Here is a 14,751-nt window from a genome sequence, read left to right as displayed (position 1 = left end):
ATCACTTACCAGGAAACAACATGATCTGCAGAGGTACCTGTGGGTGAATTTTGGAAAAAACACAATAGAGTTATGAATACAAAACAATTTAATAGAATTGTAAAAGAATGGAAAATTATAAAAAGTCGCAATACATCAATCTAGCCTAAAAATATGTTCTGTGCTATACCGAACTGTGAATTGAATACAAAACGCACTTTATTTTGTGGAAACGTCAAGTATTAGCTCTGACACAAATCGCCTTTTTGTTATTTGCAAATGCAAGAAATATTCATGAATATATTTTCAAATTTATTGTCCTTATTGTCTATTTGAACGAATATTTTACTAGTCTAATCAACAAGTTCAAAAACATGAAAAATAGATTTACAGGTCCTAAAAATATGAGCGATAGCTCATTCGATTCGGAATCACCTCTAGAAAAATGTTTTCGAAGGATTTTGGTGCAGGTAAAAAATTGCAATTGTTATTAACAAAATAAGACTTAAAAAAATGGTATTTAGTTTTTTGTTATTAACTCAAAAAATATTAATATTTAAGCATTTTGAAAAAAGCTCGTTAAGGAAGAGGAAATTTCCGATAAAAAAGTCTCGACTCCCGAAACTCTATCTCCATTATTTATAATTTTAATTTGAATTTGAAAATAGGGTTCCGCGAGGCTGTTACGGCATGCGCGCGCTGCCGCTAAAGAGAGTTTAAGAAATTATTTTTAAATAACATAAAATGTATTTTAAAAATTTGAAAAAATCTAGTATCTTCTCAGCGCTTGAGTGAATCGAGTCCCGTAGAAAAAATAGTTTTATCACCATTTTTCCAAAAAAGTTATTCAATTGTTAACTAACAATCTCCATTGGCATAAATAATGGGATAAAAGGTATAAATAATTGGCCTATACATTTTAAACTTCGTGGAGCCCTTTTGATATATATATACTTCATAGGATCCTGCGATGAAAGTTCATAAAAATTTATTGATTTGTTAACAAAATAGCAAAAAAAAACTTTCAAAAATATTGAATTTCTATATTTGTTTGAAAAAATTTAATAAACAAATTACGTAAAAAATTCATATCCTATGTTAATAACTGCCATTGTTTAATGTGAAAACAGGCATAACTAAATATCAATTGAAAAAAAAATGTTCATCAACAATTTTTATATATTTGCATTTTGTATTCCTTCAACTTCTATTTTGTGTGTATGCAGACCGTTTCTTTTATCATCTGGTAACATTGCTATATTTTAAACCGTAACAGATACGAAGACGATTAAATGGGAAAAAAGGTAACTGTCATCGGAAACAATACAATGGTCGAAGAAAATTTACGGGGTCTCTCGCCCTTCTCGAGTTATAAGGTGAAAACAAAAAATACTGTTTTTATTTTTTTTTTCGAAGGGAATTGTTATTTCGGAGAATATAAAAAAAATGGAAAAGGAAAGTGTTATTGTATTCGAAAATTACTATAACGACGTAATGATAACTATTCGATAAAACGTTTCGTGTCAACATGACCACCATCAACTTTATTTTAAATACAGACCTGTCTTTTTAATTACAGATATTGATAAAGCAATAAATTCACAATCCAAGGGTATATCACATTTGATATTTTCATTGCGTTTCATTTGAAATAACTACCATCATCAGTGACATCAATTTTAAATTACGATCCTGTCGTTACTTCTTTTGTAAATTGTTTCGATTTCTTCAAAATATAATTCAGACAATCCAATAAATTCGACAGGTAGGTACCCTACGCTAGCGTAGCGTAACGCTAGTTGCACACACACCGATTTTGGACGGCCAGTATAAAATCGGCCGATATTTTATTGGTAGCGGGTGCTTGCACACTCACCGGATTTTTATTGGTCAAACGATCAGTTGCTTTATTGTCGTAATTAGCACGCACTACCAAAACGAAGTTAATGCGTAGTAACTACAATTTCACCGAGCATTCGAGACTGGAATGGTCGGTAAAAAACCGGTGAGTATGCAAGAGTGTATTTAGTCATGTACGTCACTACTTCCCGGTACTGCCGGCGATACAGTGGCAGTGGTATGATCAAATAGCATCTAAATTCATTTACCATCTTAAACACGTAAGCTTTGCTTGGTTTCTATGACAGGAAATGGGTTGTTGATATCTGTTGAGTACGGAAGCGCAGAAAGGCCACATATTTTTATTTGTTTCTTGAATATTACGACTATGAATCTCGAAATATCGACTTTTATCTCGAAATTTCGACTTTTATCTCGAAATTTCGACTTTTATCTCGAGTCAAAATTTCGAATTTGAAGTCATAATTTCGAAATCACGAGATTAAAGTCGAAATTTCGAGATGAAAGTCGAAATTTCGAGATTCAAAATCGCAATTTCCAAGAAACAAATAATAAAAATATGTGGCCATTCTGCGCTTCCGTAGTTGAGAACTGTCAAAAATGGGGAAGTGGAAATATCAGTAAAAAAATAATATGGACTGACGAATCAAAATTCTCCAACAATGGTTGGTTAAACAGAAGTATCCATTATAGGTGAAATAATACAAATGAACATTTACATAGGGAAACCAATTTCCAGGAAAGGTTCGTAATTAATGTTTAGTTGGGAATTGTAGGAACAAACATCTTTGGCCCTTTCTTTTACATCATTTGAATATATCTTCATTTTCTATTCAATAAATATGATGACTACTTAGATGAATTGCCACTGAATATTCGTCATGAAATACAATATTTTCAACAGGACGGCGCTCCTCCCCATAATGCCTCAATAGAAAGGGAACATTTAGATGCAATGTTCCCAAGAAAATGAATTGGAAACGATGGACCAATTAACTGGCCAGCTTAATCTCCAGATCTCACTCCTTTAGATTTTTTGTCTGAGGATACATAAAGGATAAAGTTTTTCAACACCCAAGTACAGATATCGACCATCTCAAACAAAAAATAAGAGATGGGTATATTGATATTACACCTATTATGCTAGAAAATTGCCACGGAAATTGTCTGGACCGACAACTTATGTGCATTCAACAAATAGGTCGTCGATTCAAGCATTTATTGTAGATTGCCATGTAGCTTTGATTTTCCATATTAGTTTCATTTTTCCCAAAAGTTCGTGATAGAATAGATTGTTTTTCTGTTTGATTGTTGTCACTGATGATGGTGGTTATTTCAAATGAAACGCTATAAAAATATCAAATGTAATATACCTTTGGATTGGGAATTTATCGCTTTATCAATATCTGTAATAAAAAAGACAGGTCCGTATTTAAAAAAAAAAGTTGATGGTGGCCATGTTATCGAACATTTATTATTACATCGTCACAGAACACTTCGAATACAATAACATTTTCCTTTACCATTTTTTTATATTTTCCGAAATAACAATTCCATTCGAAAAAAAAACAAAAACACCATTTTTGGTTTTTCCCGTATAAATCGAGAAGGGCAAGAGTCCCCGTATAACTCGAGAAGGGCAAGAGTCCCCGTAAATTTTCTTCGACCATTGTATTGTTCCCGATGACAGTTACCTTTTTTCCCATTTAATCGTCTTCGTATCTGTTACGGTTTAGAATATAACAACGTTATCACATTATAAAAGATACGGCCTGTATTGATCAGTAACTCTATTTTCATTATTCACTAAGTTGTGATGTTCATTTAGTATTCTTATGACTTCATCTTTCATCTCTTGTGCACACTCAATGTCCTATATGGTTTCTATTTCTTTCTCTGATCTATTTATTTATTCGATTAATAATGTGGAATTGGCCGCGGTGGTAGTGCGCCCGACTCACGATCGGAAGATCGTGGGTTAGATTCCCGCCTCAACCAGAATTTTTCTCGAGAGAATTTATCTGGTTGAAGCTGGAATGATTTTGCTACCGTGTTAGGAATCACAAGTTAAAAGGTAAGACCTCGTTAGTCCTTAGCTCGCACAAGTTCTCAACTTTTGAGAGTTGTCGTTCGTATGGGGGCGATAGCTGATTACCGGAAAAACAGATTTTAACCAGATTTTAAACAGATAATATATATATTTACTTCATGTTTATAATCATAATTTTCCATGAATTCAACTACTTCCCTTATCTGTATTGTACTTCTCTCGTCTATCATTACATTGATTCTGTCTAGTTCGTCTGTTCCAATTATAGCGTCGTATAGTAAATTGTCTATTATTAAAATATGCATGGCATATTCTTTATTATTGAATTTTATGAAACTGTTAATTTTTTTTGTTACTTCATGTAACTTTTTATTATTAGCACCTACCAATGCAGTTTTTGGCATACTGTAACACAAATGTTCCAAGTTCTGAAGACCCCTTCTAAATTCCAACGTTCTAAAGAGCCCTAACAGTTTTTTCTCATTTTGTCTTCAATCGAGGACCGCCTGCCCGGTACTGACGATGCCCAATAGCCTGAAACAGCTGTCTACCGATGGCTCTTAAATTGAAATCAATATAGGAATGATCAAAGAGTACTCATCTATTCATTTTTTGATTTTCATGGAATTATTTTCCAGCAGCTTGACTGCATTAACCTTTCTAGATTTCCTATCATTTCTAGAAACGTGGATTCGTTTTCCCATGGCATTTCAGGTTAGCTTCCCAAATTTCTGCTACCGCAGTTGTCAGTTGATTGGTCAAACCACCAACACTGACATAAAAACTGGGCAAGTTGACTTGGGTGTCACACCAATAGGTGTTTCCACTTATGTTTCCACTTATGTTTCGCTTGCGTTTACGCAGCTATTTTTATCAAGTACTTTCTTGGTTTTTTCTCATTTTGTCTTCAATCGAGGACCGCCTGCCCGGTACTGACGATGCCCAATAGGCTGAAACAGCTGTCTACCGGTAGCTCTTAAATTGAAATCAATATGGGAATGATCGAAGAATACTTATCTAATCATTTATATATATATATATATATATATATATATATATATATATATATATATATATATATATATATATATATATATATATATATATATATATATATATATATATATATATATATATATATATATATATATATATATATATATATATATATATATATATATATATACATATATATATATATATATATATATATATATATATATATATATATATATATATATATATATATATATATATATATATATAATTGATAGTGTAACGACCGTATATATGTATAGAATAGTAGTTTTTCGGGGATTCGGTCTGATTAGAATAAATATTTACTCTTTTTAGCTGCCCGAGCTTTCGCTAATGTTTATTGGCTTTATCGAGGGCTGTAATATAAAAAGGACATGATAAATATAGATATATAAAACATAATAACGGATAAAACAGAATACCTGTGCTATTTGAGAATATTCAATTTGAAAATTTCAATTTTGAAAGAAGTCTTCAACATCAAAATGACAACTTTTTGACATTGAATAATGTGAAATACTTTTTCAAATTTATATATATATATATATATATATATATATATATATATATATATATATATATATATATATATATATATATATATATATATATATATATATATAAAACCAAGAAAGGTTAATGCAGTCAAGCTGCTGGAAAATAATTCCATGAAAATCAAAAGATAAATAAATAAGTAAGTACCATTCGGATCATTCCCATATTGATTTCAATTTCTCGCTTGTGTTTATGCAGATATTTTTATTAAGTACGTTTCTTGGTTTTTCACATTTTGTCTTCAATCTAGGACTGCCTGCCCGGTACTGAAGATGCCCAATAGGCTGAAACAGCTTTCCACTGGTGGCTCTTAAATTGAAATCAATATGGAAATGATCAGAATGGTACTTATTTATTTATTTGTTGATTTATATATACAGATATATATATATATATATATATATATATATATATATATATATATATATATAGAGCTGTATATAATGTGTATATACATACAGGGCTTTTCATGATGAGCGCTACTATAAAGTAGCGGCTTCTTTGATTTTTCAAATGGAACACCCCGTATATAGTATCATATTATGATTCATTATCACTTTGTCAACAAATTCATATACTATTTCCCTATATCTATCTATTACCGTTTATTAGAAGATATAAATCAATTTCGATATTTTTTTTACCAAACATGAACTTTTATAAATGCTGATAATCTTGAACTCTCTTGCACTAAAACGATCAAATTTGAAATGGAGTGGAGTGATACTATGAGGATCTTCACTCCGAGTCATATTTTCATTTGTCTTATACAGGGTCTTCAAAAAATGCAGATACTTTGATCTCATGAAAAAATGAGTGGAACTCAATTTTTTCAAATGGAATACCCTGTATATTTCAACATTTTTGAGCTCTACATCCAATTTTAGATTAACTTTGTTCAGATAATACTATTTCTATTTTGAACCGTTTTTGAGATAAACTGTTTCAAACGGAAATTGACATGGTTTCTTTGTTCATCACTCATTTTTGTAAAACAGATTTCGTTTGATGTTTCTCAATTAGTCACAGATGATACAATGAAAAGATAATTATTAAAATACTCCTCAACCATCGAATGAAACTTCTCTTCAAACAATAGTTTTATTAACGCTGAAACACGAACTGAAAATAATAAAGCCATAAATTAATGAGTTAATAAATCGTCAGTGTATTTCAGAATATGTTCAAACACATCTCCACCTCTACTTAAATAAACATGTAATCTCTTCAAAAGATTGTCATGTGTAGCGCTTTTGATCAAGTCTGGAGTCAAACTTTTGAAAGCAGTTGTAACTCTCGATTTCATATCTTCCATTGTTGTTATTGGAGTAGAGTAAACCATATTTTTAATGGAACCCCACACGAAATAATCTAATGGATTGTCATCTGGTGTTCTAGGAGGCCAACGAAAAGGTCCATTATTACCAATCCATCTGTCTTCGAAGACGGTTAAAGCTTCGCTGACTGAATGAGAATTATGGGGTGGAGCACCATCCATTTGGTACCATACACGTTCTCTTCCTGGTCTATTATTTAAAATCATTTGAATTCCATTCCTCAGTGAATCTTCATATTTTGATGCATTCAAATTATCATCATAAAACTCGATATAAAAAATTGACTCATTCTTTATGGCACAAAATACATTGAATTGCCATCTTTCTTGAAAACCCCTTTGGCGGACAACATGGGGATTTTCTTGCGCCCAGTAGTGACTATTGTGTCTATTGAAAACTCAATTTTTTGTGAACTTGGCCTCATCTGTCCATATGATATTATCAAGGAAATGTTCATCCTCTTGAGTCTTGACAAGTAACCATTCAAAGAATTCCACTCTACGAGGTAAATCAGTCTCTTTCAAATGTTGGACACAGTAGAACTTACAGGGATGTCATTTATGCTTATTAAGAATTCGACAAATTGTCACGTAGGGTATACCTATCTCCCTTTCAGCCTCGTGCAGAGAAGCATTTGGAAATGCATGAAAGTATCCCAAAACTGTTATACCATTGTCATCATCATCCACTTTAGTCTTCTTACGAATGATTTTTTGGACGGAAGGTTCCATTCAACCTACAGTTTTTTAGTAGTCGATTTATCACATTATTATTCGGCTTCGGAAGTTGTGGATATCTTTCATGAAATACTCGGCATTCTATTTCTACTTGCAATTCTATTGCACTCACCATAAATTATTAATAAATTCAAGAAATCTTCATTACCGTAACCTAATCTTGACATTATTCTATTATAATTGGTAGCTATCACAATCAGTCAAAACCACCAACGAAAGTCTGACGTTAAATAATTGGTTTATTTATTTTTCCAAAGCACACTATTAAAAAATATTAATGTGTACTGTTGTACGTTAGAGACCAATACCTCAATGTATACAAATTGTAACATTTTCTTAGGTAGGTACATACCAATTTCGAATTGACTGATCTGAGACAGTTAAAAAACTGGATTAAAAAGAAATATTACAAAGTATAAAAAAAATGTTGAATATCCTAAATAAGTGATGAATTCAAAAAAACGAGCAAGAAAACCACATCAGTTTCCGTTTGAAACAGTTTATCTCGAAAACGGTTCAAAATAGAAATAGTATTATCTGAACAAAGTTGATCTAAAATTGGATGTAAAGCTCAAAAACGTTAAAATATATAGGGTGTTCCATTTGAAAAAATTGAGTTCCACTCATTTTTTCATGAGATCAAAGTATCTGCATTTTTTGAAGATCCTGTATGAGGCAAATGAAAATATGACTGGGAGTGAAGATCCTCATAGTATCACTCCACTCCATTTCAAATCTGATCGTTTTAGTGCAAGAGAGTTCAAGATTATCAGCATTTATAAAAGTTCATGTTTGATAAAAAAAATATCGAAATTAATTTATATCTTCTAATAAACGGTAATAGATAGATATAGGGAAATAGTATATGAATTTGTTGACAAAGTGATAATGAATCATAATATGATATTATATACGGGGTGTTCCATTTGAAAAATCAAAGAAGCCGCTACTTTATAGTAGAAGCGACAACTCTGCTTCGTCTGAAATATTTTAGGTGTGTAGGTCATATTGATTTATGCATACTGTGAAATTTTCAGGTTGATCCGTTAAATAGTTTGTCAGAAACGGCTAATTAACTCTCATCATGAAAAGCCCTGTATATACAAATGGAACATAAATATGAAAAGGAACAAAGTTTGATCACCCTGTACATGAACAGAAATGCAGTTCTCTAAGCAGAAATCACGTGACAAAGAGAGGGATATATAAGAAATGTAAAAAATTTAGTATAAAATTATAATCAAACAGACAGGATTTGTACAATACTAGCAATACAAAAAAAGTATCTGTTGTAGGAAATTGGAAGAAACATAATATAATCATTATAATTAATTGGAAATAATGAAATGTTTGAAAAGAAGAGTTGTAAACAGCTTCCTCAGGAAGGAAGGAATGATCTCTGACGGAATTCGATTTTTAATTATCAGAAATCATCGACTTTATGTTGATGATAGACACTACCTTGCACTGACGAATGGCCAAACCGCCCGAAACCGGTCTGTAAGTATGTTCCAATAATTGAAAATCTATTGCGGCAGTTATATCGCCAACAGCATATGCAGGAATATCTTCAGTGAAGAATCCTGCACTGACACCTGTCGGATATAATCCAACGCTCTTCGTGGTATTAGCCAGGGGGTAATTGTTTTCTGAGAGGTGTCAGTCCATTAACCTACAGTGTAGGGAGTTGAGGCTGGCCTGAACAAATTATTCCTTTAGATGATTTGATTTATAGTCAGTCTTCAAGTATGCCCACTGACTACATATGAAACGAGATGTTATTCAAATGTTTGTCAACAAGAGGATTCTTTCCCAAGCCTAAAGAGAGAAGCGACGCTAAGCTTAATATTCTCTAACCATACGAAGACAGTCCGATAACTAAACGTGAGATACATGATACCCTAAAATTAATAAAAAATAAAAAGTCATCAGGCGTTGATGATCTATCTATGAGTACTATTAAGAGCATAATAGATGCTATAATCGACCCACTCACTTATCTTTTCAATCAATCATTCATCCAAGGATATTTTCCTGATGAATTCAAAAAAGCTCTAATTTTAGCGTTGTTTAAAAAAGGTAGTAGAGACGAAATAGATAACTACAGACAAATTTCTCTGCTTTGTGAACTTTCCAAACTATATGAGAAATTAGTGGCTAGCAGAATTATCAGCTATCTGGAAAGTAATACCCTGCTATCAAACTGCCAACGCGGTTTTAGGAAAAATCATTCTATTGAAACAGCTAGCTATTGTTTTCTCAATCATATTTATGAAAAATTTGATAAAAATGATTTTATTATCAGTGTGTTTTTTGACCTGTCAAAAGCATTTGACACGGTATCAACTAATTTTGTGATGACCAAATTAAGTGTGCTTGGTTTGCCTAATAACATAGTACTATGGTTTAAGTCTTACTTGAGTGGTCGTAGCATAATTGTAAAGCAAATAAATTCAATGTCTAATGAACGCGAGGTTAGATTGGGGGTTCCCCAAGCCTCTGTTCTTGGTCCCCTATTGTTTTTAATTTTTGTCAATGATCTGTCGGAATATATGAGTGATTGCTATTTAACTATGTTCGCTGACGACACCACCATTACAGTCGCTGGACCTACTACAGATGATTTGCTAACAAGAGTTAGACTGATTATAGACCAGTTCACAAGCTGGTGTGATTGTAATCGTCTAGTTCTGAATACCTCAAAGTCGGTATCGATGAGATTTTAGAAGTAGGGGTACCATAAGTGAATTAGCTCAGTGCGATAATATCAATGCAGCAAACGAAGTTAAATTTTTAGGAACAATTTTGAATGAAACATTAAGTTGGGATCAACACATTGATAGTGTCTGTAAAAAACTAAATAAAGCATATTTTGCGATCAAGCAAATGAAAAACTGTGTTGACCAACAAGGTCTATTGCCAATCTATTTCGCTATGGCTTATTCCCATATTTCACTCAATATAATGTCTTGGGGTTCTGGTAGATATTTGTCAGAATGCAACTATTATCGGCACCATCAATTTATCTGTTCAAATGTGTTAATTTTGCGAGAAAAAATCTGTCCACTTTTGCAACCAATGCATCATCCCACAATCATAACACACGGCATGGTAGCTTATTGAGAATACCAGCCCACACCACATCTAAATTTAAAAACTTTCCCCAGTATAGTGCTATTACGTTTTATAATAAACTACCCAACTTTTTAAAAAACTCCAAATCAGACAATATTTTTTATAAAAGTACTAAGGAATTTTTTATTGAAAAATGTTTTTATAATGTACAAGAGTATCTGGATGGCAACTTCAGCTGAGTTTTATTTTGTTTAGTATACTAAAAAAATCTCATTGAGATTTTAAACTTTATATCTTACTTACTTGCTATATTTCAAATGTATATATTTAGTATAAATAGTACCTGTTGACATACCATATGTACATATTGTACCTCAGTGGCTAAATAAATTATTATTATTATTATTATTATTATTAATAATAATAAATTAAAACTGAATGAAATCTAATACTACCTACCTGCAAAAGCCAATCCATCAAGGAAGAAAAAGAGAAAGTATCTTGAAGCAGAATTCAGATCTCCAAAGGCCAGTCTCGGTGATTTTCATCAAATTGTTACATCACTTCACATATAAAGGAGAGAAACCAGGTATTTACACCAACAATATCTAAAGTTCAAACTAGTCCACTAGTCCCACTGATCTATCAGAGGGACATATTGGGCGCGTTTGAGAAACCGTATCAGGTTTACTCAATTTATATAGATTTTTCAAAGGCGTTTGATAGAGTTAATGATGATGATATAGTTAATCATTGCTTCAAAGATTAGAATTCTTTGGTTTTGAGGATAGTGTTTTGGATTGGATAGGCAGCTTCCTTACAGGTAGAATTCAGTGGTTGAAAATTATTAATTACATATCACATACAATTGAAGCCTGTTCTGGTGTTCCCCAGGGTAGTCACTGTCGACCATTACTTTTCAATATCTTTATTAATGATCGTATTGCACATATTACTGGCTCAGAGGGATTATTTGTTGATGATCTCAAGCTATAACGTGTGATTGAATAATATGTTGATTGTCTGAAACTTCAAGATGATTTGAACCATTTATAATCAATTGGTGTGAAAATAACTGCTTGGAACTAAATCTTGACAAATGTCTAGTCATATATTTCAATTGTTCTCACTGCATAAACTCTTTGCCCTTGAACCAAGTTGATGAAGTTGAAGATCTTGGTGTTATATTTGATAGAAAGTTGTAATTCTCATCCCTTTATAATAAAATAATTTTGAAATCACTAAAACTTTTTGGATATGTAGGTAGGATTGCTAAAGACTTATAGGCAAGCTCATTGAAAATTCTGTATTCTTCATTAATTAGGTTAAGTATGCATCCATTGTGTGGTGTCCCTCTTACTTAGTGTACAAAAAATCACTGGAAAAGGTCCAAAATGAATTTTTGCCTAGTGTCTACAAAATGGGTGTTCAAATTGACCAGCGAAGTAACTACGCCGAAATTCTTTCTATACCAAATCTAACCACATTGAAAAACAGGAGGATTCATACTGGCTCAATATTTCTATTCAAGTTATTGTCAGACCAAATCAATTGCTCAGAACTTCTCTCTTTGGTTGGCCTGAGAATCAAGCAAAGAGTAACAAAGGACGATAGACCTTTTTTCGTTGAGAACTCACATTTTACTGATTATGAATTTAATAGTCCACTCCACTGTCAAGAATGTTAAGGTAAGCTAATGCATCAGAACTCAGTTTCTTTACTTACTCTTTGGAGGTCTTCAAAAAGTCTGCTGTCAATTATGTATTTAGTCTATATACGTATGCCTTGTATGTATGTTAGTTTTTAGTGCTGGAGTTAATTATAATTGTTTTATTTAGTTTTTAGGTTGCTTTTTAATTTATATATTTCAATATTCGTATGAACTTTGTAACTGTTTTTGAATTGAAGTATATTTTAAACATGCATATTTTACAACATTGTAACTTAGGGTTTATAGGAATGTAGGCTTTCACGGCTGGCGTCAATGTTTCAGTTGGTTTCCAGATTTTTGCCGTGGTCTTCTATGATTACAATCTCCAAACGTTGCAACTACGACAGTCCTCTTCAGTGATACTCTCCAAACATTTCAACTGCAACTGCGGCAATCATCTTCAGTGGCGTGGTCGAAGCACTTTTCTTGACATATCCACTGAAAATTTCCAGAGTACTTTGACCACGTAGATGACTGCCGCAGTTGCAATTGAAATTTTTGGAGATTGTAAACAAAGAACACTACGGCAAAACCTTGAAACCAACCAAAACAAATATGTTTTTGTTTCAAATCAAAAAAATTTACAACTTATCCGCACCTGTATAATAAGAAATGCTTTTTTTTAAGTCAAATTGGCATAGTGTGCAGGTATGTTTTTTTTATATCTGAATGTTAAACAATCAACGATTTATTCTTGTGAATTAGTCTCAGGTCAATAAATGAATGAAATTAAATGTTGAATTTGTCTGATGATCAATGAATTGTGCATATTCACATGATTGTTGCTGGTATTAAGTTTTGACGACTGGGTCGTTTGCGGAAATAAAAAATTGCAAGAACTCAACTCATACAACATATTTCAGATATCAAGTTTCATAATGAGATACTACAGTGTAAGTCCATTTCTGAACTATTATCCCAGACTGAATCTTAGATGAAATGATTTCATAAAAGCCAATCAAAAACCTCATTAAAAATTGGTATAAAAATTTCACACCAGAAGCAGATCTGAATTGATACAAAACTCATCTAAAAAAAAATACTTTTCAATCAACATTCAATTGCCTAGTAAGCACTTTTTTGACAAAAAAATTATCTTTCCTAAAAATGTACTCCTGTCAATCCAAACTTTTTTTAATAATGAGTTTTTACTTCATTAATCTTCACTTCATACATCCATAAAGAAATAAAAGTTTAAAATGTTTAAATATGTTTACCTGTTCCACAAGCAACTATTCTGTTAGCCAGTCCCCATTCAAATGCTTCCTGTGCACTGAGAGATCTACCAGTAACAACCATATCCAAGGCCCTGGATAAACCAATCAAAGCTTGTAATCTAACTGTTGCACCATCAGTTAAAGGTACACCTAGAAAAATGAATGAATATTTTCCAATACTTCTGATTTTCTGAATATTTACCAAATCTTCTCCCAAATAAACCCATTACTGCCGTTTCTTCCATAACTCTCATATCACACATTAATGCAAGTTCTAAGCCTCCAGCTACCGCATAGCCATTTACGGCTGCTATCATCAGTTTTTTCACAAATTTTGAAATACTCTACATTCAACATTGTGTATTATTATTATTATTGATATAGACTAATTTTAATTAACTTACCATAAAACCATGTTCCAAGAAGTTCTGTATGTCATGCTCAATTTCACTATCTGCTAGTTCTTTCAGATCAAAACCAGAACAAAAGCTGCCTCCATTTCCATATATAACAGCAACATAAGAGTTTTTATCATCTTCGAATTCTTCAATTGCCCTCTTGAGAAGTACTGCAGTTTCGAGATTTAAAGAGTTTCGTGTCTTAGGTCTATTTAAGCCTATTGTAGTAATTTGACCTACTCTCTCGACTATTACATCTACAAAGAGACTAGAGAAAAAGTCTGTTTTTAAGCATTTATCATATATAGAGGCTTCTACTTACAATTATTACTGCTGGAAGAAAACATTTTTCTAGGTAATATTTTAGGAAAAACTTTGGTTGTCGCTAATTTCAGTAACATGATTAATAAGTTTGGAAATATCCGACAAGAACCATTCTCATTAGTAAATTTAAAATCCAATTGAATCGTTCAATACGGAAATTCTTCAATTCTTCAATTTTTGAATGAATAAAAAAATATGTAAACATAAATGAACACTACATCACAGAATAAGTTAGGTTAGGGGTTAGGTAAGGTTAGCACAGTATAATGCTACAGCATACCTATGCTGTGATAATGCTAATCAGTAGTTTATTGTGGTTTCACCACAGAATTTTACTATTATGTTTTTTCACTTTTGTTGGAACCTTTGATGTTTTTTTTCGCAGTTTCATTTTTTAGTAATAAAGCGCATCCATAAATTTTTGCCACGAGAGGATTTGTCAGCGTTTGAGAACTGGATAAAAATGCAAT

At 32.0% G+C, this 14,751-nt stretch overlaps 1 protein-coding gene across 1 annotated transcript in view; it reads right to left on the bottom strand.

Moving 5' to 3' along the window:
* Window positions 1–14,751, bottom strand: part of LOC111507423 (probable enoyl-CoA hydratase echA8) — a 21,010-nt gene extending 6,259 nt beyond the window's left edge. The window contains exons 1-4 of the mRNA XM_074174644.1: window positions 14,280–14,751; window positions 13,964–14,214; window positions 13,762–13,903; window positions 13,560–13,709 (exon numbers count right to left, since the gene is read on the bottom strand). Of these exons, the coding sequence (XP_074030745.1) occupies window positions 13,560–13,709; window positions 13,762–13,903; window positions 13,964–14,214; window positions 14,280–14,358 (622 nt within the window). The 5' untranslated portion in view covers window positions 14,359–14,751. The remainder of the gene's footprint in view (window positions 1–13,559; window positions 13,710–13,761; window positions 13,904–13,963; window positions 14,215–14,279) is intronic.

The sequence above is a fragment of the Leptinotarsa decemlineata genome, unplaced genomic scaffold (assembly GCF_025532065.1).
Source record: "Leptinotarsa decemlineata unplaced genomic scaffold, Ldec_3_MD MMD2_tig00000690_RagTag_RagTag, whole genome shotgun sequence".
Lineage (NCBI taxonomy): Eukaryota > Metazoa > Arthropoda > Insecta > Coleoptera > Chrysomelidae > Leptinotarsa > Leptinotarsa decemlineata.
The sequence above is the reverse complement of the archived record's forward strand: the minus strand, read 5'-3'. Positions and strand labels throughout refer to the sequence as shown.